This window comes from Mustela nivalis (genome assembly GCF_964662115.1).
Source record: "Mustela nivalis genome assembly, chromosome: 2".
Lineage (NCBI taxonomy): Eukaryota > Metazoa > Chordata > Mammalia > Carnivora > Mustelidae > Mustela > Mustela nivalis.
Genome location: NC_139021.1, coordinates 92,968,254 through 92,990,351, shown reverse-complemented (window position 1 = coordinate 92,990,351; position 22,098 = coordinate 92,968,254). Strand labels below are relative to the sequence as shown.

The following is a 22,098-nucleotide window of genomic DNA, read 5'->3' as shown; positions in this document are numbered from 1 at the left end:
ACTCAGATGTCTGAACCGTTTCTGTTTGAAGCAACATCCATCCCTATGTCGAGGTTTACCCAGAAACATGGGTGGTGGTGCTCAGTAGGAAGGGTCTCGATTGGCCAGAAGTCAAAGCAGTGTGATTCTTTCAGGTCTGTGACGAGAAGTTACTACAGAGGCGCCGCAGGAGCTCTCCTCGTCTATGACATCACCAGGTAATGCTCACTCCCCCGCGGGAGACACAGCTAGGGACTCTGCTCCCCGAGTCTCGTCTTCCCAAGGTGCACCTGCGTGTCGTATGTGTGCTGTGTGGCTGGGAATCTGGAATCCCCTCAGCCCTTTCGTTTGGGGTCTTAGAGGCGATGGAGGCAAGCCCTCCCCCTGCTCAGATTTCCCCCGTCAGGAAATCTGCGGGTGAGGTTCGAGATACATAAAGCATCCCTGGGGTGTGTGTATTTTAGCACAGTGCTTTGACATACTCCTCCAGGCTCGCAGGGGGGAAGCTCACACGTGGTCAGTTAGTAGAAGTAATGGACACTCATGAGCGTTGAGGACACAGGCTCTGCCCTGCGGCTGCCTGGGTTCAAGTCTCAGTTCCAGGTCAGTAGCTGTGTGATGTCCTCGGGCAAAGTTCTCTTGCTGTCTGGACTTCAGTTTTCCTGTTATATGCAGTCATGCTGATTGTGTTATACTCACGAGATTTTCTGGTTGTTAAATTGGTTAATGTGAAGCTCTCGGCACATGCTAAGAATCTGAGTGCGCTGTCCTATGTGTAGCTGCTACTCACATATCATGAATTAAATTAAAAATTCAGTTCCTTGGTCTCACTTGCCCCATCTCAGGTGCTCAGTGCCCACATGTGGCTGGTGGTGGCTGTATTGGATGGTACAGGTCATAGAACATTCTCATCCTTGCAGAAGTCCCAGCAGACAGCACCAGTCTCAGTGTTTGCTGACACCACCTGAAAAACAGCATCTCTGCCCTATTGTCTGGTGGCTGTCTGGGTAGGATCTTGCACAGCTAAGAGGGTCATCCTTGTGCTGTGACACACCCCCCGTCTGCATGTTCAGGATGAGGCACGCTGGCCGGGAGGTGGGCAGCTGCTGGCCCAGTCCCCCGGCACTTGCTCAGGTGGTGAAAGGCTCAGCCTGCTCACCAGTGAGGTCTTGAGGCTGTCTAGGGCGCCAGCAGGGCGCACGTATCCCTGGGTGTGTCTGAGCTGAAAACAGATCTCCTGGAGCTCGACAGACCTGGGCAAGCCCTGCCTCTGCCGCTGGCTGCCGTTGTGCCTTTGGGCAACTTAACTAAACTCTCTGGGTTCAGGTTTCTCCTGGAAAAGCGAGTTACAGTGTATGTCACAGAGCCCTTAGAAAGAATGTGATAAATCCTACAAAACAAAGTACCACCGCACTGCACAGAGCTGGTGACCAGCAGCGGTTGGCTCTCACGTCTTGCTTACCCATGTTGCACATAATGGCGCTTAGAGTTAAGAGCTCAGTAAATATTTGTACAATGAGTAAATGAATATCTTTTTCCTTTTGCACCTTGACTGGGCAAAAACAAACAGCAAAACCTCTGACTTGCGGTTTCATTTTTCTGGAAACAGAACAGTCCAGCCCCACTAGGTATGGTGTGTGGTTGGGCCTTCAGGCTTCCTGCGTTAAATTCAAGCTAGTTGGCGATACCCTGACATGTGCAAAAGTGGCGTGTGAGTAGTGTGAATGACTGGAAAGAGTTGCTGGTCTTATAAAATACATGTACTGTTTTCACAATCTTATATTACGCAGCCGAGAAACCTACAATGCGCTTACTAATTGGTTAACAGATGCCAGAATGCTAGCGAGTCAGAACATTGTGATCATCCTGTGTGGGAACAAGAAGGACCTGGATGCCGACCGTGAAGTTACTTTCTTAGAAGCTTCCAGATTCGCTCAAGAAAATGGCAAGTGACCCTTTACCTATACGACTGCTTTTCAAATGGGCAAATTTGGGGGTAATAACATTGCTTTGAATTTACATTATTGGAATTTTAAGATTAAATGGCACTCAAGAAAAGCGAAATTTCCTGGTGTTTTTAAGTGAAGTTAGGTGTCTTTAGCCTATTTTCACTGTATTGCATTCTGCCTACAGAAGTCATGATGTTGATAAAGACCAGTGTGCTAATACTCTGTAATGACTTTTTGGTCTGAGCACAGGCCTTGGTCAGAAGTGAAGTTTGTAATGATTTTTAAAGGCCCTAATCGCATGATGTCCTGTCCTATTTTCTAATATAATTTAGAGCTAAGTTGGTGGAATATTAGCTCTAAATAGAAGGGGAAAGCAGTGGCAGAAATACTGGGCTTTTGGGTTTTATTTTACTTCGATTAAATATAAGTCATTTGGTTATATGCCTTCAAAAATTCTCTGAATTTCCATGTAGAAAACCAGAGAATGACACATAAAATTAATGGTTGCTTATAGGTAACAGAATGATCAGAGTTCAGACATTTTAAAGAACTTTAATTTTTAGAACCAGTCAAGAATTAAAATACCCTAGTATTGACTTTCAGTTGGCCTCTAGGACTACCAAATTCTATTCTTACAAACTGACCGGTTTTACGCTAAGAAAATAAGCATGTGAGACGAACATGAGCTATCGTGAGTTTGTAAAGAAGCCATTTAGACGTCCAGAAGCCAGGAGAGCCCGCCTTGACACTGGGCTGGTGACCGCTCTGGTGGGTAAAAGAAGTATGAGTCCAGAGAGGACCTCTTCACCGTCAGGAGGACAAGCTGCAGTGTAGCCCCCCTCCACCCCCCACCCCCCCGTGTCAGTTGTATCTGTGGTGACATGAAGAGTTTTTGGAGACTCTGGTCTCCTGTCGACAACTGGGTGTCTCCAGGCAGCCTGCTTCCTCAGCGGGCCTCGGGCCGGCCCGGCATCCTCCACCGACGAGCGCCAGCACAAGACACCTGTCACTGCTGAGAGGGGCTTAGAATTCTGCTAACATTTAAAAAAATGTATTGACATTTACTGATGTTGTATTTACAGAATTACGTGGTTTTGAAGTAACAGAGTCCATTTGCCTGCTGTGGGAAGAGAATGCCCAGCAGGCCGTCGGGACTTGAGCTGTGGTCACCTTCTAAACGTAGCTTCACATTTTGTTTGCTGTCACTTCTAGAGCTGATGTTCTTGGAAACCAGTGCACTAACGGGGGAGAATGTGGAAGAGGCCTTTGTACAATGTGCAAGAAAAATACTTAACAAAATTGAATCAGGTAAAAGGCTTTCCATTAATAAACTTTTCTTCAGCATATTTTCCTCTTTAGCTCAACAGTACCACTTTTTAATTTTCCAGGAGTGATTTGGTCAAAGAGCACCCTCTCTACACCTGCCAACCTAAAATTGCCACTTACGGTCTTGAAGGTCTCGTCCACGTGGCTGAGGCAAAGACCCACCCCTTTTTCCCAGGGGCTTCCTTGCACCATTGGTGAAAGAGAATGGACAGGGTTTCCGCATGTGTTTGCTTTCAGAACCACGGCCTTTTGTGGGTCCATTGCTTAGAGGAGGAAGGTGGGGTTGTGGTCCACTCTCTGTCAACAGCTTGCTGGCCCTGCTGGGCAGTGGTCCCATGGTGTGATGGGGGACCACCTGGGTCAGATTGAGCGAGTTCTAGGTACACGCATGATGTGCATACTTCCAGCTTGGGCATCATGAATTTATTTCTCCAGCTAACTGAGTGCATGCCTCGGTTGTAACCTGTCTCATTATTGTTGTAATTGTTGCTTCGGTAAAAATAAATTTAAAATAACCCAAATTTAGACCATTACTATATAATTGTCATTTATTAAAGTTGAATTTTATTTAAATATTACTGAAATTATATGTGGACATTTACTTTTTAAGTGATTCCATCAAATATCTGAATGTCTGTTCTTTGTCAGGTGCTGGGATACAAAAATGATTTAATCATAATCCTTGTCCTCAAGAAACTGTCTTTCATGGGAGACATCAAAAAATAATTAAAATACAGTGTAGTGTGATGGATACAATAACTGAGGGGTACGTAGGATCCTGGGATACGTAGGATCCTGCCTAGCTAGGTCAGGGAGGTAGTGTCTGGGAGGGCTCCAGGAGGAGGGACAGCTGAGCTGAGCCTTTCACAATGTGAGGAAGGGTGAGCTGGCTAACGGAGTGGGGTACTCCCGCCGAGGGTACAGCATGATTTGAAAGTAACCGGAAAGAAAAGTCACTGGACCAGAGAGACTCCCATGGGAATGGCAGGTGAGAAGGTTGGAGAGAGGTGGCAGCCACACTAGTGATTCTCATCAAGGATCTGGAACTTCATCTTGTGGGTTACTGAGTCGTACCCTGGCTGTACACTAGAGTCTCCTGGGATGCTTGAAAATTCAGATCCCAGGCGCCATCTCTCAAGATCCCGAATAATTGGGCTGAAGTGTGGTCTAGGCATCAGCATTTCTAAAAGCCCTCTTATATGATTGATTCTAATGCTCATCCAGGATTAGGAACTGCTGCTGTAGAGGCCGGGAAGCTATTCAAGGATGTTAAGCAGCGAGCAGTGTGGTCAGGCTGAGACTTGAGGTAAATAAATCATGTATGTAGGTGGCCATGTTGAGGAAGGATTGAAAGGGCAGCACAATTAAGGCATTTTTGAGTAATCCATGTAAAAGGTGACTGATTAAAGCTTTGAGGAGGATGTGGAAGTAGAGACGAAGAAATATAGATGAATCAGAATTATTTTGGTAGTAGCATCATATGACTCGTGCTGAGTAGTAGGACAGGGCGGTCGATTTGGGGGTGAGGAGTGGTGAGGAGGTGGGTTAGGAAGGCATAAGGAGCCGGGGGTAACTAAATGTCACACGTGGGTGACTCGGTAAAGAGATGTCATTAAACCAGAGGGTAAGCAGGGTCAAGGGCATGTAGATGATTCTGTTCTGGACGTCTTCCCTTTGCAGTACCACTGGCACAAGCCCATGGAATGATCTCATAAGCTCTGGGGAGAAGTCTGGGCCAGCAGTATGCATTTGTCAACCATCAGTACATAGAGTAGTTGAAACTATGGAAGGAACAGGATCATCTGAGAGCAGTTGAGAGTGAGAAAAGCACTGATCAAAAGCAAGACCTTGGAGACCGAGAAATGGAGAAGAGGAGGAACCTACAAAAGAGGAGTAGGAAGTGGTCAGAGAGATGTTTGGAAAGAACCAGGGGAAAGTGTCTGTCATTTCAGCCAAAACAATGAGTCAAATACTTGTTCACTATCAAATGCAGTAGAGAACAGTCTCCTAAGCCAAGAACTAAGCTAGAAAAATACCTGCTGGGGTGGGCAATAGGAAGTCGTTGGGCTTCTTTATCAAGATCAATGCCAGTAGAATTAAGAAAATAGAAGACAGCAATTGAGGAACAAAGAGGAGGTGAGAAGGCAGAGTGAGTGTTGACTCTTCTCTGGAAGGAAAGTAGTGGTAGCGTAGGGTACCAAGGGTTAACTTAAAGAGGTTTTGGTAATGGAAGAATGTTAGTGTGTGTGAATGCCGAGAGAGAGAGAGAGAGAGAGAGAGAGAGAGAGAGACAGACAGACACAGAGAGAGAGAGACAGAGAGAGAAAGAAACAGGTGGAAGGAAAGGAGAGGAGATGACAGACAGCAGGATGCGGGGTGAGCTGCAGGGAGGGTGCGGGGGAGCTGCAGGGAAAGAGCGTCAAGGGCCCAGATGGAAAAGAGGGACCCTTCATCCTTCTGGATTTTCTTGGTCTGAAAATAAAGGATTTTTTTTTTACTAAATTTGGCAGAAAAACTGTTACTTTTAAAGACTCCATAACATTGTTATTAAAATTGGCTTGGCGTTGAGTATTATTAAGCTTAGCACCTGGTTTGATGTAATTACTTTGCTTCCTTAATACTGCATATGCAATCATCAAGGTAAAAAGATCATCAAAATCATAATTACATCTAGGTGAGAAAATATACAATGTAAGTTAAAATTTTTCAGCAGTACTTTAAATTTTCTGAATAGGCAGTACATTCACATGGTTCAAAAACCACTGTTTCCTCTTTTTTTTAAGACTTTATTGGTTAGAGAGAGCACACATGCACAGGAGGCACAGGAGGGGTGGGGGAGGAGAAAAGAGGGCGCCTTGCTGAGGGTGGAGCCCGACGTGGGGCTCAGTCTCACCACCCTGGAGTTGGGACGTGAGCCGAAATCACTTAACCAAAGGAGCTACTGAGACACCCCTCCTCCTCCTCTTTTTTTTTTTTTTTTACACAAAAGTTAGTGTACTATAAATTCTACGCCTTGCTGCTTCTGCTTACTGGACCTACGGATCATTACAAATGAACACATAGAGACTTCCGTACATGTACATGCGTATGCTGACGCACATATACACACGAGTGTGTGTAATGTTGGTTGTCTGTATTGCCATCATTTAACCAGTTTACTTTGGACGTTGGAGTATTGCCAACATTTTGCTGTCACAAATACTGCAGTAAATAATCTTTTACATATAATTTCCCCTGTGTGAAGGGTATGTAGAGGATGAGTTCCTGAAGTGGAATTGCCAGGTCAAAGAACGTGCATCTGGAACTTGGGTAGAGACTGTCAGATTCCCCCTAGCATGGGTTGTAGCAATTTATGAACCCACTACAACGAATGAAAGTGCTTCTTTCACCGAAGCCATGCCCACAGGGTGGTGCATTAACATACTTGGGTTCTTACCAGTCTGATAAGTAGGAAATGGTCTCTTTGTGGTTTAATTTTTAATTAATTTATCTTTGTATACATAATATATTCATATATTTCCAAATTCAAAAAATACAAAAGTGGATACAGTGGAAGTCTCCCTCCATTATAGCCCCTCTCTTGTCCCCGAGCCATCTAAAACCCCTTCTTGAAGTCAACTGTTATTCTCACTTTTTTTTTTTAAGATTTTATGTATTTATTTATTTATTTGAGAGAAATAGCAAGAGAGAGCAGGGAGCCTAGCAGAGGGCTCCATTCCCCAACCGCTGGGATCATGACATGAGCCAAAGGCTGACGTTTAACCAGCTGAACCACCCAGGCACCCCCCATTCTCATTCCTTCCAAAGATATTTTTGTGCCCATATAAGAAAACATATGTGTATATTTTTTGCTCATTATTCAGAACAACTGTTTATACACAGCATTCTGCACTTTTTTTTTTTTTTTTCACTTAACATATTCTTGGGGATCATGGAAACATGAAAGCTTTTTTTAAAGAAAACTTGTTTGGTACTCAGGTGAGCTGGACCCGGAAAGAATGGGCTCTGGTATTCAGTACGGGGATGCCGCCTTGAGACAGCTGCGGTCACCGCGTCGTGCACAGGCCCCAAGCGCTCAGGAATGTGGTTGTTAGAGAAGCACAGCGTATCCAGGTAGGTGCTCTTGTCACATCACCTCTGCTGGCCCTCTTACCGTAGACTCTGTCCACCGCTCTGGAGTCCTGCGCATGCTTAACTGTGAAGCTTCTCATTCCTCTTTGCAGCGTCGTTATGAACCTGAGAGGTGAGTGGGTAATTAAAAGTTAGATATTTCAGCAACAGTGGAATACACATGCTTCTCAAGCTCATGTGGAATGTGCAGCAAGATAGACCACATTCTGAGCTATAAAACCACAGTTTAACAAATTTAAAAGAACAGAAATTGTACAATGTCTTCTCCTGGACTACAGTGGCATGAAAGTAGAAGTCAGTAACAGAAAGATAACTGGAAAACCAAAAATATGTGGAGGTTAAACAACACACTTTTAAGTAACTCTTGGGTCGAAGGAGAAGTCTCAAGAAGAAATTAAAAACATTTTGAACTAAATGAAATTCAACTTATGAAAATGTGGGTGGAGGCTGTGTAAGCAGTGCCTAGAGAGAAATATAAAGCATTGAATGCATACTTAGAAAAGAAGAAAGATCTAAAATCAGTCATCTAAGTGTCTGCCATAGAAAACTAGAAAAACAAGAGCAAATTAAATCCAAAGTAGGCAGAAGAAATAAGAATTACAACAGAAATTAATGAAATTAATACCAGAAAGTCAATAGAGAAAAATCAGTAAAATCAAAGCTAATTCTTTGAAAAGATCAGTAAAATCAATAAGCCTATAACCAGACTAATTAAGAAAAGGGGGTTCATAAATTACTAATATCAAAAATGGGAGAGGGGACATCACTGCAGGTTTTATGGACATTAAAAGGACAATAAAGGAACACTATGAATTATTCTATACCCACAAACTGGATAACGTAGATGAACTAGACCAATTAATTAAAAGACATAATTTGCCAAAATTCAAGAAAAAATAGGCCACTTGAATAGGTCTACATCTATTAAAGAAGTTGAACCTGTGATTAATAATTTTCCAAAACAGAAAGTACCAGACCCAGATGGGTTCACTGGTGAATCCTACCAAACATTTAAGGAAGAAATTATACCATTTCTCTATAGTCTCTTTCACAAGAGAGAAACAGATGGAATGCTGCCTACCTCATTCTATGAGGCCAGTATTACCCTAATTTTGAAACCAAAGACATTAGAAGACAACTACAGACCAATATCTCTCATGAATATAAATGCAAAAATCCTCAATAAGATATTAGTAAATTAAATCAGCAATGTACAAAAAAAATTATAAACCACTTCCAAGTGAGATTTATTTTGGGTATGCAAGGCTGGCTCACCATTCCAAAACCCATCACATGAATGGGTTAAAGAAGAAAAATCATGATCCTGTGAAGAGAAACATCATTTGACAAAATCCAATACACATTCATGATGAAAATTCTCAGTAAACTAGGAATAGAGGGGAATTTCCTCAGCTTGGTAAAGGATATCGACAGAAAACTACCACTAACATCATTAAACCTGAAGCTTTCCCGTTATTGAAAGGAACAAGGCAAGGATGTTACCTCACTAGTCCTTTTCAACATTGTACTGGAAGTTCTAGCTAATGCAGAAGATGAGAAGAGGAAATGAAAGGAACACAGATAGGGAAGGAAGAAACTGTCTTTGTTCAGAGGTGACTTGGTTATCTATAATGTAGAAAATCTGAAAGAATCCATAGACTCCTGCCTAAGCAGTTACACAGCAAGGTCAGATTGCAGGATACAAAGTTAGTGTACAAAGCCAGTCACTTTCCTGTGTACCACTGATAAACAAGTACAGTTTGAAATCAATACTGTTTATATTAGCATTCAAAAAAGCGAATACTTAGGTATGATTCCTACAAAATATGTACAAGATCTATATGAGGAAGACCAAACTGATTCTATAGTTTATGGAGTAGCAAGAGACCCAAAGAGCCAAGACAGGATGGAAGAACAACGAAGTTGGAGGACTGTGGCTAATGGACTTCAAGACACTGTCCAGCTGTGGTCGTCAAGACCGTTTGGTATCGATGAAAATAAAAATAAGCAGATCAGTGGGACAGAATAGGGAGCGCAGAAATACATCCACATAAGTATAGTCACTTGATGAAGGAACACAGATAAGGCAATGGAGTGAAGATAGTCTTTTCCATAAAAGGCATTGGAACAACTGGCCATCTGCATTAAAAAAAAAAAATCTAGACACCTACCTTACACCCTTCACACAAATTAACTCAACATGGATCATAGACCCAAATGTAAAACATAAAACTCTTCAACTCCTATAAGATAACATAGGAAAGAAACCTAGAGGACCTTGAGTATGACAGTGACTTTTTCGAACCAACACCAAAGGCACTATCCATGGGAGACGTAATTGATAAGCTGATACAAGATTTCTGCTTTAAGAAAGACGAGGAGAGATAGAGAAGACAGGCCACAGACTGGGAAAAAATATTCCCAAGAGACATCTAATAAAGGATTATTATCCAAATAGACAAAGAACCCTTCCAACTTAATAAGAAAAATGACCAAACACTATAGCGGACGCCTCACCAAAGGAGGCATACACTGTAGACAGCGGCGAGTATATGAAGATACTGCAGGCATCGTCGTCGGGGACATGCAGATGAAAGCAACAGTGAGATACCACTACAATACACTGGAATGGCCAAAATACTAGACACGGACACCACCAGATGCTGGCAAGCATGTGGAGTGGTCGGAATGGTCACTCGTTGCTGGCGGGAGGGCGGAATGGTGCGGCCACCTTGGAAGACCATGGATCAGCTTCTCACAAAGTAAACACACTCTGTAAACATGACCCAGCAGGCTCACTGCTTCCATATTTACTGAAAGGAGGCGCAAACACCAAAATCTGGGGTGCCTGGCTGGCTCAGCTGGTAGAGCTGGTGACTCTAACTCTCAAGGTCATGAGTTCAAGCCCCATGTTGAGGATGGAGCCTGCTTAAAAAGAGAAAAGAAAACAAAACAAAAATCTGCACGTGGATGTTTATAGCAGCTTTATTCGTAATTACCAAAACTTAAAAACATCTCAGATGGTCTTCAGCAAATGGATAGACTAACCTGTGTACATCCAAGCAGTGCAGTTATTCGGTGCTAAGACGAAATGAGCTATCAAGCCATGAGAGAGTGGAGGACTGTGAGAGCACGTTACTAAGTGAATGACGCCATCTGGAGAAAAGGCTCCATCCTGCGTGGTCCCCACACTGACATTCTGGAAAAGATGAAACTGTGGCAGTAACAACTAGGTCAGTGGTTGTCAGGTTGAGGATGGGAGGAGTGAATAGGCAGAGCATGGACGATATTTGGGGCAGTGAAAATACCCTGCATAATACCGCGATGATAGACACTTGTCACTGTATATTTGTCCAGCATCTGGAGGAAACCACGGTGTAAATAATGGACTTCGGGTGACGATGACGACTGTGTGTTAGTGGAGCTCCATCAGTCCTAACAGACGGACCTCCCTGGTCTGGGATGTCGATAACGGGGGAGGCTCTGCACGTGTGTGGGCAGAGGCGTATGGGAAAATATAAAAATAAAAAATCTTCATAAGAAAAACACAAAATCATAAGAAAAAAATCCTAAAGCAACCACTAAAATAACAGGACAAAAAAAGTTTTGGCTAATGAGCGAACATAGGAATTTACATGGAGTAAACACAAAATTAAGCTAACTAATCAAAAAGAAGGCAGAAGAAGAAAATGAGTAAAGAACAGATCAAACAGGAAATGGTCGATTAAACTCTACCAATTAGAAAAGATGTTCTGCTTGAAAGAATTTAAGCTTTATAGGAAATCTTTAGGTTCTTGGTCAGAACGAAAGGATGAGTGTTAAGTGGAGGGAGTAATTGGGATAGAGATTTTTCTGCCTTTGTATCCATAAGGAGACTTTTGGGTAAGTTGAAGTCTAAATGTGTCTGTTGCTAAAATAGAAGGCTTATTTATTAAAACTTGCAGATGGAGATTTTACCTTTCTAAAGCTTTCTTTTTCCCATTTACCGCAGTGGACTTTTTTAATGTACCTACCACATTATCTAACAGGTTTAGGTAGGTTTAAGTGAAGTTGGAAGATACATTCACTGAGTCCCAATGGGACTTCAAGCTATGTTTGTCTGTACATTTTAGTTATGCATATTTCTAAATTGTTATTAATATATTTTAGGTGTTCATACAGTGGTACTTGGGACACAGTTGTTGGACCTTGAAGAAGTTTTTTTACCACCATCTTTTTCTACTTTATACAGAAGTAGATGTCTGTGCGAAGAAAAATGATCCGGGGTGTTACGCAAGCTTATAGATGTGGCACAGCAAATCAGATAGTAATAAATCTCATTAAATGGACGGTCCTGTGAGGTGTATACATGTATGTAAAGATTTTCTGCTCCATATTTCCCTTTCACTTTTGGTTGCAATCCTGTGTGCCGTATATATGCTCCAGCGAATCACGTCTCCACGGCATGGTATCTGACGTCGGGCATGGTAGAATGTTGCCCTAAGTGCAGTCAAAGATGTTGTTGTTCTTAATCATATGTTAGTGGTGAGGTGTCCTTGGGTCATCACGTCGGGTGTTGCGCACAGCTGGTTACATTTACGACCTGACACTCACAGACTCTGGCCTCGGTGGCCAGTGCAGCACTGACGTCACTCCGCCTGCCACCGTCCTCCAAGTGTTTCTGTCATCCGCCCTTGAAATGCTAGACCAGTAGTTACCCCCACACGGAGGTAAAATGAAACGTGGAGTGTTTCCATGAACTTTACACTGTCCAGTACTCTGCCGACTTTAAAGTATCTTCATCCAGACCAGTTCGGGAAGCATAGCCTGAGGGCCCGCTGTGTTTTAGGTGCCAGACTGGGAGATCCGTTCTGCTTTTGGCTGTTCGTAAGCGTGACGGATGGTGTAATCTGGGGCTGCTTCTGTGTTTCTGGTTTACTGCTCTTGATGGTCCCCTGCTGGAAGACATTGTTTGTTAACTGTGCTTTTCCTGGGATTCAGTGTATGATGTCACTGCCTCTTTTTTAAGTCTTTTATTGTTTCGTGTTTGTTTTAAGGAAATCCACTAAATCAAGTCAATATTAAAGGAATACCACTCATTAAGAAATTTCTGTATAGCTTTCGCTGAATACTTAAATGCCTTACTACGGTTATCAAGTTGACATGTTTTTAATTCACCTACGGTGTATTGAAGTATTATATATATTGTATTACAAAGACTTGTTCTGATATTTTAAAATGTCAATGCAAAAAGCATATAATAGAACTTTTCTTTAAAGTTGGAATACAGTGTTATTTAAGGCTAAAAGGTTAAAAAGCATTCTTCACCTTCAGTGTGTTCTTTCACTGTGACTTTTAGCTGCAGACTGGGAGATTTCATTGCCTTTCAGTTAGAAGCTGCCCACCGCTTTTGTTGTTTGACGGAGTCAACAGAGCACAGTGGCGCCACAGACTCTGGAAGGTGGATTTGGAGGAAAATAGTACGTATCTGTTTTAGGTACTTCCATTTTGCTTTTTTTTTTCCAATGCCATGGATATTTTCTTTTGAAAAGTCAGAATATGACGCAGACTCTGAGACTGAGCTACTCCGTGGACCGGGCTGGGAGAACATTGGATGCAGTGTCGCATTTATGACAGTTCCGTGGGCCGCTCGCGTCTGAGCCGCATTTTGCCTGGGACAGGAGCATGTCTGTTCTACACATCATTTATTCAAAAGCAGGAATTTTTTAAATGAATGTGAAGTTGGTTTATAAATGAGCCTATTCATGAAACCACAGGTACTGCATATAATTCCACATCCTCTGACCAATAAAAGTTGCTGGAGAACCAAACCATGGTGGTTCTTAATAAAGGCCTTCGGGAGAAATGGAGGAGGAGGAGAACTGAGTGTTGGCCGGTGGAGTGTCCTCCGCCAGTTCTCCGTTCTGCACAGATCCCAGCCCCTGGGTCCCAGGTTATCCACCCGGAGATAACGCAGCCGGCACAGGTCCGGGCATGGTCTGCCCTGCCCCTCCACACACGCACACTTCAGGCACAACGAGTGAGCAGGTACCTGTGCTTCCGACCATCTAGAAATCTGAGGTGCCCACGACCCCTTGCTTGGGTTTGATTCATCTGCTAGAATAGCTCATAGAACTGAGAAAAACCATTTACTTGCTAGAATGCTGATTCATCGCAAAGGTTACCAGCGAACCACCAGATGGAAAGATACATGGGGCCGGGGCTGGAAGGGTCCCGAGCCCAGGAGCCCCTGTGCCCCTGGAGTTTGGGGTGCACCAGCCTCCTAGTCAAGGATGTGTTCTTGTTCATCAGCCTGGAAACTCATCAAGCCCTGTTCCAGCCTGCCCCCCGTCCTTCCCAAGTTGAGGTCGTGGAGCTGAAAGTTCCAGGCCCTCCAATGATTTGGGCTTTCTCTGGTCACCAGTTTCCGCCTGAGGCTCAGGGGGCCACATCCTCAGTCGCCTCATTAGCATAAGCCCCAGCATGCTCAGCGGAACGCTTTGTGACTAACAGAACACAGCCCATCACAGGAAGTGTCAGGGGTTTTAGGAGCGCCGTGCCAGGAATCGGGAACAAAAAACAAATATAAAACATAATAAAAACAAACAAAAAAACAAATATATGTTATTATATTCTAGTCTAGTAAATGTTATGTATACATTTTCCACAACTTACGGCTTTCCAGGATACTCTTAATTCACATTTCTAGAAAAGTATTTTTTCAGTCTTTGTAGAAAAATATTCTGAACTCCATTTAGACTTGGAATTGTTTGTTCTTTTACAAGTCCAGCATTTAGTGAAAATAAGAATGTCACAGTTTGGAAATCTAATGGTTTTATTAAAAACCTGTTTTATTGTGACTAATGAAATCTTAAGGATTTCATAGCAGATCAGTATTATTCAGAGTGATGGAAAATCTGATGTTATAATTAGAAATTCGGGGCACCTGGGTAGTTCAGTCGGTTAAGTGTCTGCCTTTGGCTCCCGTCCTGATCCCAGGGTCCTGGGACTGAGCCCCACGTTGGGCTCCCCGCTCAGGGGAAGTCTGCTTCTCAGTCTGCCTCGCCTGTCGCTCTCCCTGCTTGTGCTCTCTCACTCTCTCTCTCTCTCTCTCTGTCAAATAAATAAAATCTTTAAAGAAAAAAAAATTAGAAATTTAAATCATTAGCAAATCATACTGTAACACCATTGGTGGTTCTTCATTTTCTGTCAAATTTATCCTTTTTTTTTTTTTTTTTTTTTGAGGGGAGATTTAGAGGGACTTCAAAACACCTATGAATTTTTAATCTTTTTTAATGTGCCAGTTGTAAAGTGACTCTCTTTCCTAATCATTCCACCTGTTCATATACGTATAATCAGAGTTTATCCCAGTTGTGGCTTAGTTACTTGCCAATTGTATTAAATTCTTGGAGGAGTTGTTTAAGACTTTTAGAGGGATTTCTCTGAGAACACCCAGCAGATTCAGGAAGACCCATGGCTAAGTGTCGGCCATCACCCTCCCAGGTTAGAAAATACTGCGTACTATGAGAAGACAATGGTGTGATTCTGTGTGTGTCTCTGTCTGCTCTACCTCTGACCCATTTTTCATGCTGTAACGTTGCAAACATCCAAGGCATCTGCCACTGCACCCACACTAGTTCAGTATGCATCTCCAAAAAGAATGTTTTTAATTTTACATAATCACCGTGCCATTAAGAACTTCTTTGGTTTTTTTCCTCTTTTTTTTTAAGATCTTATTTATTTATTTTACAGATAGAGATCACAAGTAGGCAGAGAGAGGAGGAAGCAGGCTCCCTGCTGAGCAGAGAGCCCGATGCGGGGCTTGATCCAAGGACCCTGGGATCATTACCTGATCTGAAGGCAGAGGCTTTAACCCACTGAGCCACCCAGGCGCCCTGCCATTAAGAACTTCTTAAAAGATACTGATACAAAGCCAAGAATGGTTGTTTTTTCTTGTCTTGCAATTATATAAAGTTTTCTGGCATTTATGGAAAAAGCAAGATGCAAATCTTTTGTACAGTGTTTTCAGAGCATGTGGCTAACTCACAGCAGTGCAGTCCCTGGCCCCGGGGGCCCTTGTTCCTGCAGCAGGAGCACTGGGGTGGCCAGCACAGCATCAGTAAAATACTGATTTCTCTGTGTTTGGGGGGCGGCCCTCAAGTCATTTTATATGGAATTTCTTTTTTGTAATATGAGTAATTCAGAGTAAATCTCCCCCATTATTCCCTTTTCCAGAACAGTCATTGTATTCGTTTCCATGGCCATAAATATACATCACATACCCACAGTACATATTATGCCCGTTTCCAGGGGATACTGGTGCTTTTATAGGACACGCACATTTCTCTGAATGCCCCTCTGCTTTCCCATTGTGCCTTTGCATGGACCGTGTGTTTTCTTCACTTGAAATGCACCCCCACTAGCTCTGCAAGTCTGTCGGGCTTAGCCTGTTGTCCTGGAGGGGATGCTGTGGAACTGCTTTGCTGGGAGCCTCCTCTAAGCCCCTTCCTGCCCCGGACAGCAGCACACTCTGCTCTTGTCATTTTCTATCCTAACCTTTCTTTTGATATTGATCGCTTTTATCTATATGTTATTCTTACTTGTCTTCTCTCCTGGGCTAAGACCTCCCCAGAATGGGGCTGCCTTTTGTGTGCCCCATGCAGGACACATAGGAGTGCTTGTGGGAAGGACAGATGATCGTCAATTCTGTCCCCACGGCTTTCTAAAGTACTCGGATGTCCCATCTATCCACGGCAAGATCCCTCTTTTGCAAAATCCCCGAAAGGTGCTCATATGATCCTGCTAAATCCCTTTCTGTCCAGGAGGGAGTTTCATAACTCATAGAGCCCCTTTGCAGATGACATCACCGAGATGGTGAAGTAGAGGAGCCCAGCCTCTCCCCCCGCAAAGATCAACCTGGACAACATTGGACACATTTCCATGAAATCAGCTCCAGGAGAGCTCAGGAATCCACTTAACTTCAACACAGTGGGACAAAAATCCTGAGAATAACCACAAAAAGGGGGAAAAAGAAAAGCTTCATTTTGCCTGTGTTCTTGCATCCTGAGGCCGGCACGGCTCAGCACCGTGAGAACAGCCCCTCGGAAGAGTTCTCCCCACCAGGCAAGGGAGAGTGGAGGGAATGACCAATCTCCCGAGCCTCTTGGGGCACCACACAGAGGACCCACTTCAGTTTTACCCCAGCCAGCGTCCTGCAACACTGAGACCTATAGAGATGGCCAAGAGCAAGGAAGAGGGCCAAGGGCTCTCGGTCGCAGCCACTCTGCAGGAGCAGCCGTGATTGCCAGTGACCTCTGCAGAGGACCCCGCAGCTTTTACCCCTGCAGATTTCATTCTTTTTGTTTGTTTGTTTGTTTGTTTTGCCCCTGTGCCAGGTGCCCAAGTCCCTCCTTGCTCCCTCCCAGTGCCCCTGCCAGAGCCCGGGGTCTGCAGTTACATGAGTGCAAGGTGCCAGCCTGGACTTCCCCTCCGCCATGCCAGGGCTGACCCCCCAGTGTCACGTGCACATTTACCCCAGCCCCTACAGCTGGGTACTCGCAGGCCACCAGCCTGACTCCAACCGCTGGTCAATACTGCAGCCGGAGAAGTGCACACCCACAGCCAGGGTGCCCCAGGTGCTTGCTTCTGGGCCTGCAGTTGGCCCAAATCCTTGTTGCTGGCTCTGGCCTCTGCCACTACTCCGACACCTGTGGCTGGCTTCCACAGCCAAGTATGCGCACACCACCAGCCTGGCCACCACTGCTGCCTGCCCTGGTCCCAAGCTACTGGACAGAAAACATCACCGAGGATCCCAACAGCCCTTGAAGCCGCCGCAGATCCTCGCGCACCAGTGCTTGCCAAGGTTCACCCAGTTGATGCCGTGGACCTCACTGGCCTGAACTAATGCAGCATCTGACCTGGAGCCACCACACCCTCCGGCACTCGGCACCCTGCGTGACAAGTCCTGGTGACACAGCACGCCCCAGCAGCCTCCGTTCGCAGCAGCAGGCTTTCCTCCCTGAAGCCAGTCCATGCAGTCAAGGAGATGACTGCTTCTCCAAATGCACATACACCTTCGCAAGGAGGTGACAGATCACAAAGAACTGGGGAACACAAGAGCAGCGCCAGAAATGTCCAGAAGCTGACCCCCAAAGGAATGGAGAGACATGAATTGCCTAATGAAGAATTCAAAATAGTTGTTCTGGAAGGTGCTCAGAGAATTACAAGAAAACACAAACAGTTTAACAAACTCAGAAAAACCACAAGAACAAAATGAGTTCAACAAAGAGAGACCGAAAACATAAAAAAGAACCAAACACATTTTGGAGCTGAAGAATACAACTATTAAATGCAGGATTCAGTGGAGAGCTTCAGCAGCAGACTTGACGAAGAACCCATGAGCTTAAGGGCAGATGGTATGAAATCACCCAGAGAAGCAAAGAAAGAATGAAAAGGAATGAAGAAAGCCTACAGGACTTACAGAGCACCATTAAGCAGCAACCCACCTGGGACACCTGCGTGGCTCAGTCAGTTAAGTGGCTGCCTTCGGCTCAGGTCATGATTCCATGGTCCAGGGATTGAGTCCCTCATCTGGCTCCCTGCTCGGTGGGGAATCTGCTTCTCCCTCTGCGTCTGCTTGTGCTCTCCCTCATGCTCTCTCTCTCTCTCTCTCTGAAAAATTAATAAAATCTTTAAAAAAAATTTTTTTTTATTTTAAAAATTAAAAACAACAACAACAAAAAGCCTACCCATGGCTTTGGAGTCCCTGAAAGAGAAGGGAGAAAACACTTTTGGCGGGGGCACCTAGTGGCTCAGTCAGTTAAGTGGCTGGTTTGGGTTCAGGTAGTGACCTTGGGGTCCTGGGATCAAGCTCCCTGCTCAGTGGGGAGCCTGCTTCTCCCTCTGCCCCCACCTCATGCTTATGCTCTGTGTGTGTCTCTCTCTCTCTGAAATAAAATGTTTAAAAAAAAAATTTTTTTTAAGTAGAGGCTGAGAACTCCCCAAATCAGGGGATTCATTTGGACATCCAAGTTATTGAAGTTGAAGAGTCAACCAAAATTTCAGTCCAAAACTATCTTCTCCAGGACACATAATAAAAGTGTCTAAAATCATATGTCCTATTCCCTTTCCGAAATTTGGGTAACAGAGTTATCCAATTACTTTACATTCTAGGGGTAAGAGCTTTGACATTTAGGCAGCGGGGGTTTTTCTTTTTTTTTTAAGATTTTTTTTATTTATCTGACAGAGATCACAAGTAGGCAGAGAGGCAAGCAGAGAGAGAGGAGGAAGCAGGCTCCCTGCAGAGCAGAGAGCCCGATGTGGGGCTCGATCCCAGGACCCTGGGATCATGACCTGAGCCGAAGGCAGAGGCTTAACCCACTGAGCCACCCAGGTTCCCCAGCGGGGGTTTTTCTTTGGATGAGTATATCTTGGGAATTCTGTCTGTACTCTTGGTTGACCTCCTGTACCTCACGGTGCAGCCTGTGGGAAAGCAGGTACTCAGCCTGTCCTCTCCATTTTCATGACCAAGCTTTAGGCTTGAGAGCTGTGAGAAGCAGTTGAGGATATGATTATTGATGTCTCTGTTTTAGACCTAGGCATGCTCAGCTTGCTAAATATTGTATGACGGGTCATAAATGCTTGGGGGCAGAATGTCAAATCTCTCCGTTTTGTTCATTACATACTTTGTTACACTTGACAAGTCCCCATGTTGGAGAAGCCAGAGCCCTAATCAGATCTTGAAAACTTGGACCCTGCTGCCTTTTCAAAGGGGGAGAGGAATGGCAAATAGTTTTCCTACTCTAATCTTAAGATTAAATGATTTCACCTGAAACTTGAACTTTGTATCTATTTAAGTTGATTAGACCAGTTTTTACCTGATTTTTCAAACTTTCACCCTCTCTGAGCTATGAGAACTATAGTTCAGCACTTAGAGAAATCCATTTGCTGAGTGGCTCAGCAAATGGGTGGCTCCCTGGGTCTCTGATCCAAGTACAGCCCGGGGTACCCATTCCAAGACCCCAGCAGATGCCTGAAACTGTAGATCCTACTGACCACTATACACACACACACACACACACACCATGTTCTTTTCATATATATATATATAGCTATGATAGGTTTAATTTGTAGATCAGGCACAGTAAGAGAACATCCAAATTGTTAGTATCACCAGCTTTGTGCTTTGGGACCCTTAGACAGTAAAATCGGGGTTCCCTGAACACTACCGCAATACCACCACAGCCACACTGAGAGCTAAGTGGGCCCCGTGACTCCTCGTGGGGGGACGGGGGGAGTTCGCACAACATGGATATGTCAGAGAAGGGGAGGCTTAACCTCTTGGGTGGGACATTGCAGCTGAGAAGAGCATGCAATTTAAAATTGGCAAATCATTTATTTCTGAAATTTTACATTTAATAATTATGGACCAGAGTTGACCACAGGTGACTCAAACCAGAGATAGCTGCCAGCTGGAGAGTGGGGTGGGGTGGGGGGAAACCAATGATTTCTTAAAAAACAAAAACCAAAAAAGTTTATTAGTGAAATTACTAAAAACTTTTTGTTTAACAAGCTCATTTCTAATACTATCAGTTAAAATTTCTATAATAATAAAACCTTTTTTCCAAGGGTTTTGCATATTTTGCAGCTTAAAAGTATTCTTACATTTAACACCTGATTCAACTTTCAGAACAGCCCTTTGCAGTAGTATGGAGCAGATCTTCCCCCATCTCACAACTGAGGGCCCAAAATACGGGGCGTAGCCGCAGACCGCCCCTAGGAAGTGAGCAAAAGGCACTGGGTGCCCGCTATGGACCCCACCGCTCGGCAGCCAGACAAGGCACTGGGATTTCTAGTGGCTGGAATCCTTTCTTGCCTTAAAATCTACTATGAAAATTTCAAACATCCATTTGTTGGAATTCTTAAAACTCTATAAACAGTTCTTAGTTTAACTAGTGAGAGTGGTATTTACTTTAAAAATAATCTTTGGTGCTAAATTATTGGAGGGGAATATGTTGATTTCATCACTGTAAAATCAGCTTTTGATTTAAAAAAAAAATTGGGGCACTTGGGTGACTCAGTGGGTTAAGCGTCTGCCTTTAGCTCAGGTCATGATCTCGGGGTCCTGGGATGGAGCCCCACATCAGGCTCTCTGCTCAGCGGGAAGCCTGCTTCCCCCCTCTCTCTCTGCCTGCCTCTCTGCCTACTTGTGATCTCTCTCTCTCTGTCAAAAAAATCTTTAAAAAAAAATTTTTTTTTTAATTAAAAAAAAAAAAAACCACCTTGCAATTTGGGTAACTTGACTTTTGTGCCTGCCTTCAGTTAGTTGAAAATACTACAAGTTAAAAGTGCATGGCTGAAAAGGCACGCTTACTGGTTTTCAGAATGCTTGCCACCATCTTCTCGTCGGTGGCTTTTAAAGCTGTCTAGAACTGAAGTTGTAGGTGAGTTAAATAGTAAGGGAAAGGTAAGAATGTGCCGGGGGGAGCCTGTACTGAGATTATCCTCCCCTTACATGGTGAGGTTTGCAGCCCCCACCGCAACATTGCATGTAATTTGCCAAGACCACATTCCTGTTGACCCAGGCTACCCTGGCCTGTGCTGCTTCTCATCTCCATTTCTTTAAGTTAGTCCTTGAGCAAGAGTAAAAGAAAAATTGCTTTATTTACTCGGGATTTTTCTTAACTTAATCTCTAACTATCAGATTATTCTACTGTGGCATTCTTTTCTCCTATTCATTTCCAGCAATAATTTTGGCTTTGTGCTAATAAAATGCTAACCTGTTGCTTCTGACTTTTACCAAATAGAGTTTACCTTTTGGGCCCTGTGTAGTGACCTGAACTTTAGGCCAAGTCAGGTGTTTGTTCATAGGGTTGACATCATGTTTTCCCTGCAGGTCAGATCTGTTCTGTTACTGGGTGACGCCACACAGCACGGGACTCCGCTGGGGGCAAAGTAGAAGTTCAATGGATGTTGTAGAAAGTACAGAAAGCAAACAGGAGGGCTGAGTGTTGGGGGTCATCCCCAAGTGAGCACGGGACAAAGGACCTGGAGCTAAGCCAGGGTGCAGAGCCCTGCCCGAGACAGAGGTGACCAGCTGAGCCAGGTGAGCCATTCGAGGGGGCTCTGGGCAGGAAGCAAGCATTTGGCTGAAAGCAGCATGGAGATGAAGGAACTCAAAGTTCTGAAATCCTAAAGCCGTAAGAACGTGAAAAGAGAAAACCGGTGTCATCACAGCTGTTAGTCAACACCTAGGCCATAAAAACAATGACAGATAAAGGAACAGTAAAGCCAGTGCACACACGTAGTTACTCTTACCTAGATCAGAGGATGGTTCAGTTCAGGTCATGATCTCAGGGTCCTGGGATGGAGCCCTGCGTCGTGCTCTCTGCTTGGTGGGGAGCCTGCTTACCCCTCTATGCCTGTCTCTCTGCCTACTTGTGATCTCTCTCTCTCTTTGTCAAATAAAATCTTTAAAAAAAATTTTTTTTAAAAACTCCAAACCATAAGTTTTATACTTTCTCTTTATTAGCCTAGAAAAGGTTAGTCTTTTTAGTGAAAATTCGGGATTTATATCTTACTGTTCACAAAGCTCAGCGTATACCTCATAGCAGTAGCCGGAGACTGCTCTTAGCGGAGTAAAACTACTTTCTTCATGACTACTACAGTATTTATGGAAAAGCTAGAATTGAATAAAGACAAAAGAATCTTCAGGGGGCAGACAAACCTTTGAAGA

The 22,098-nt window shown here is 44.0% G+C and overlaps 1 protein-coding gene across 3 annotated transcripts in view; it reads left to right on the top strand.

Moving 5' to 3' along the window:
- RAB4A (RAB4A, member RAS oncogene family) overlaps nucleotides 1-13,195 on the top strand; it is a 47,327-nt gene extending 34,132 nt beyond the window's left edge. For 2 of the 3 annotated variants that reach the window (XM_082718897.1, XM_082718898.1), the window contains 5 exons: nucleotides 135-197; nucleotides 1,808-1,924; nucleotides 3,141-3,236; nucleotides 7,233-7,367; nucleotides 11,535-13,195. In XM_082718897.1, the coding sequence (XP_082575023.1) occupies nucleotides 185-197; nucleotides 1,808-1,924; nucleotides 3,141-3,236; nucleotides 7,233-7,348 (342 nt within the window). In that variant the 5' untranslated portion in view covers nucleotides 135-184 and the 3' untranslated portion in view covers nucleotides 7,349-7,367; nucleotides 11,535-13,195. Of the gene's footprint in view, nucleotides 1-134; nucleotides 198-1,769; nucleotides 1,925-3,140; nucleotides 3,237-7,232; nucleotides 7,368-11,534 lie in introns of all 3 variants that reach the window. The other variant, XM_082718896.1, reaches the window with a different exon arrangement.
- Nucleotides 13,196-22,098: the final 8,903 nt, after the last annotated feature.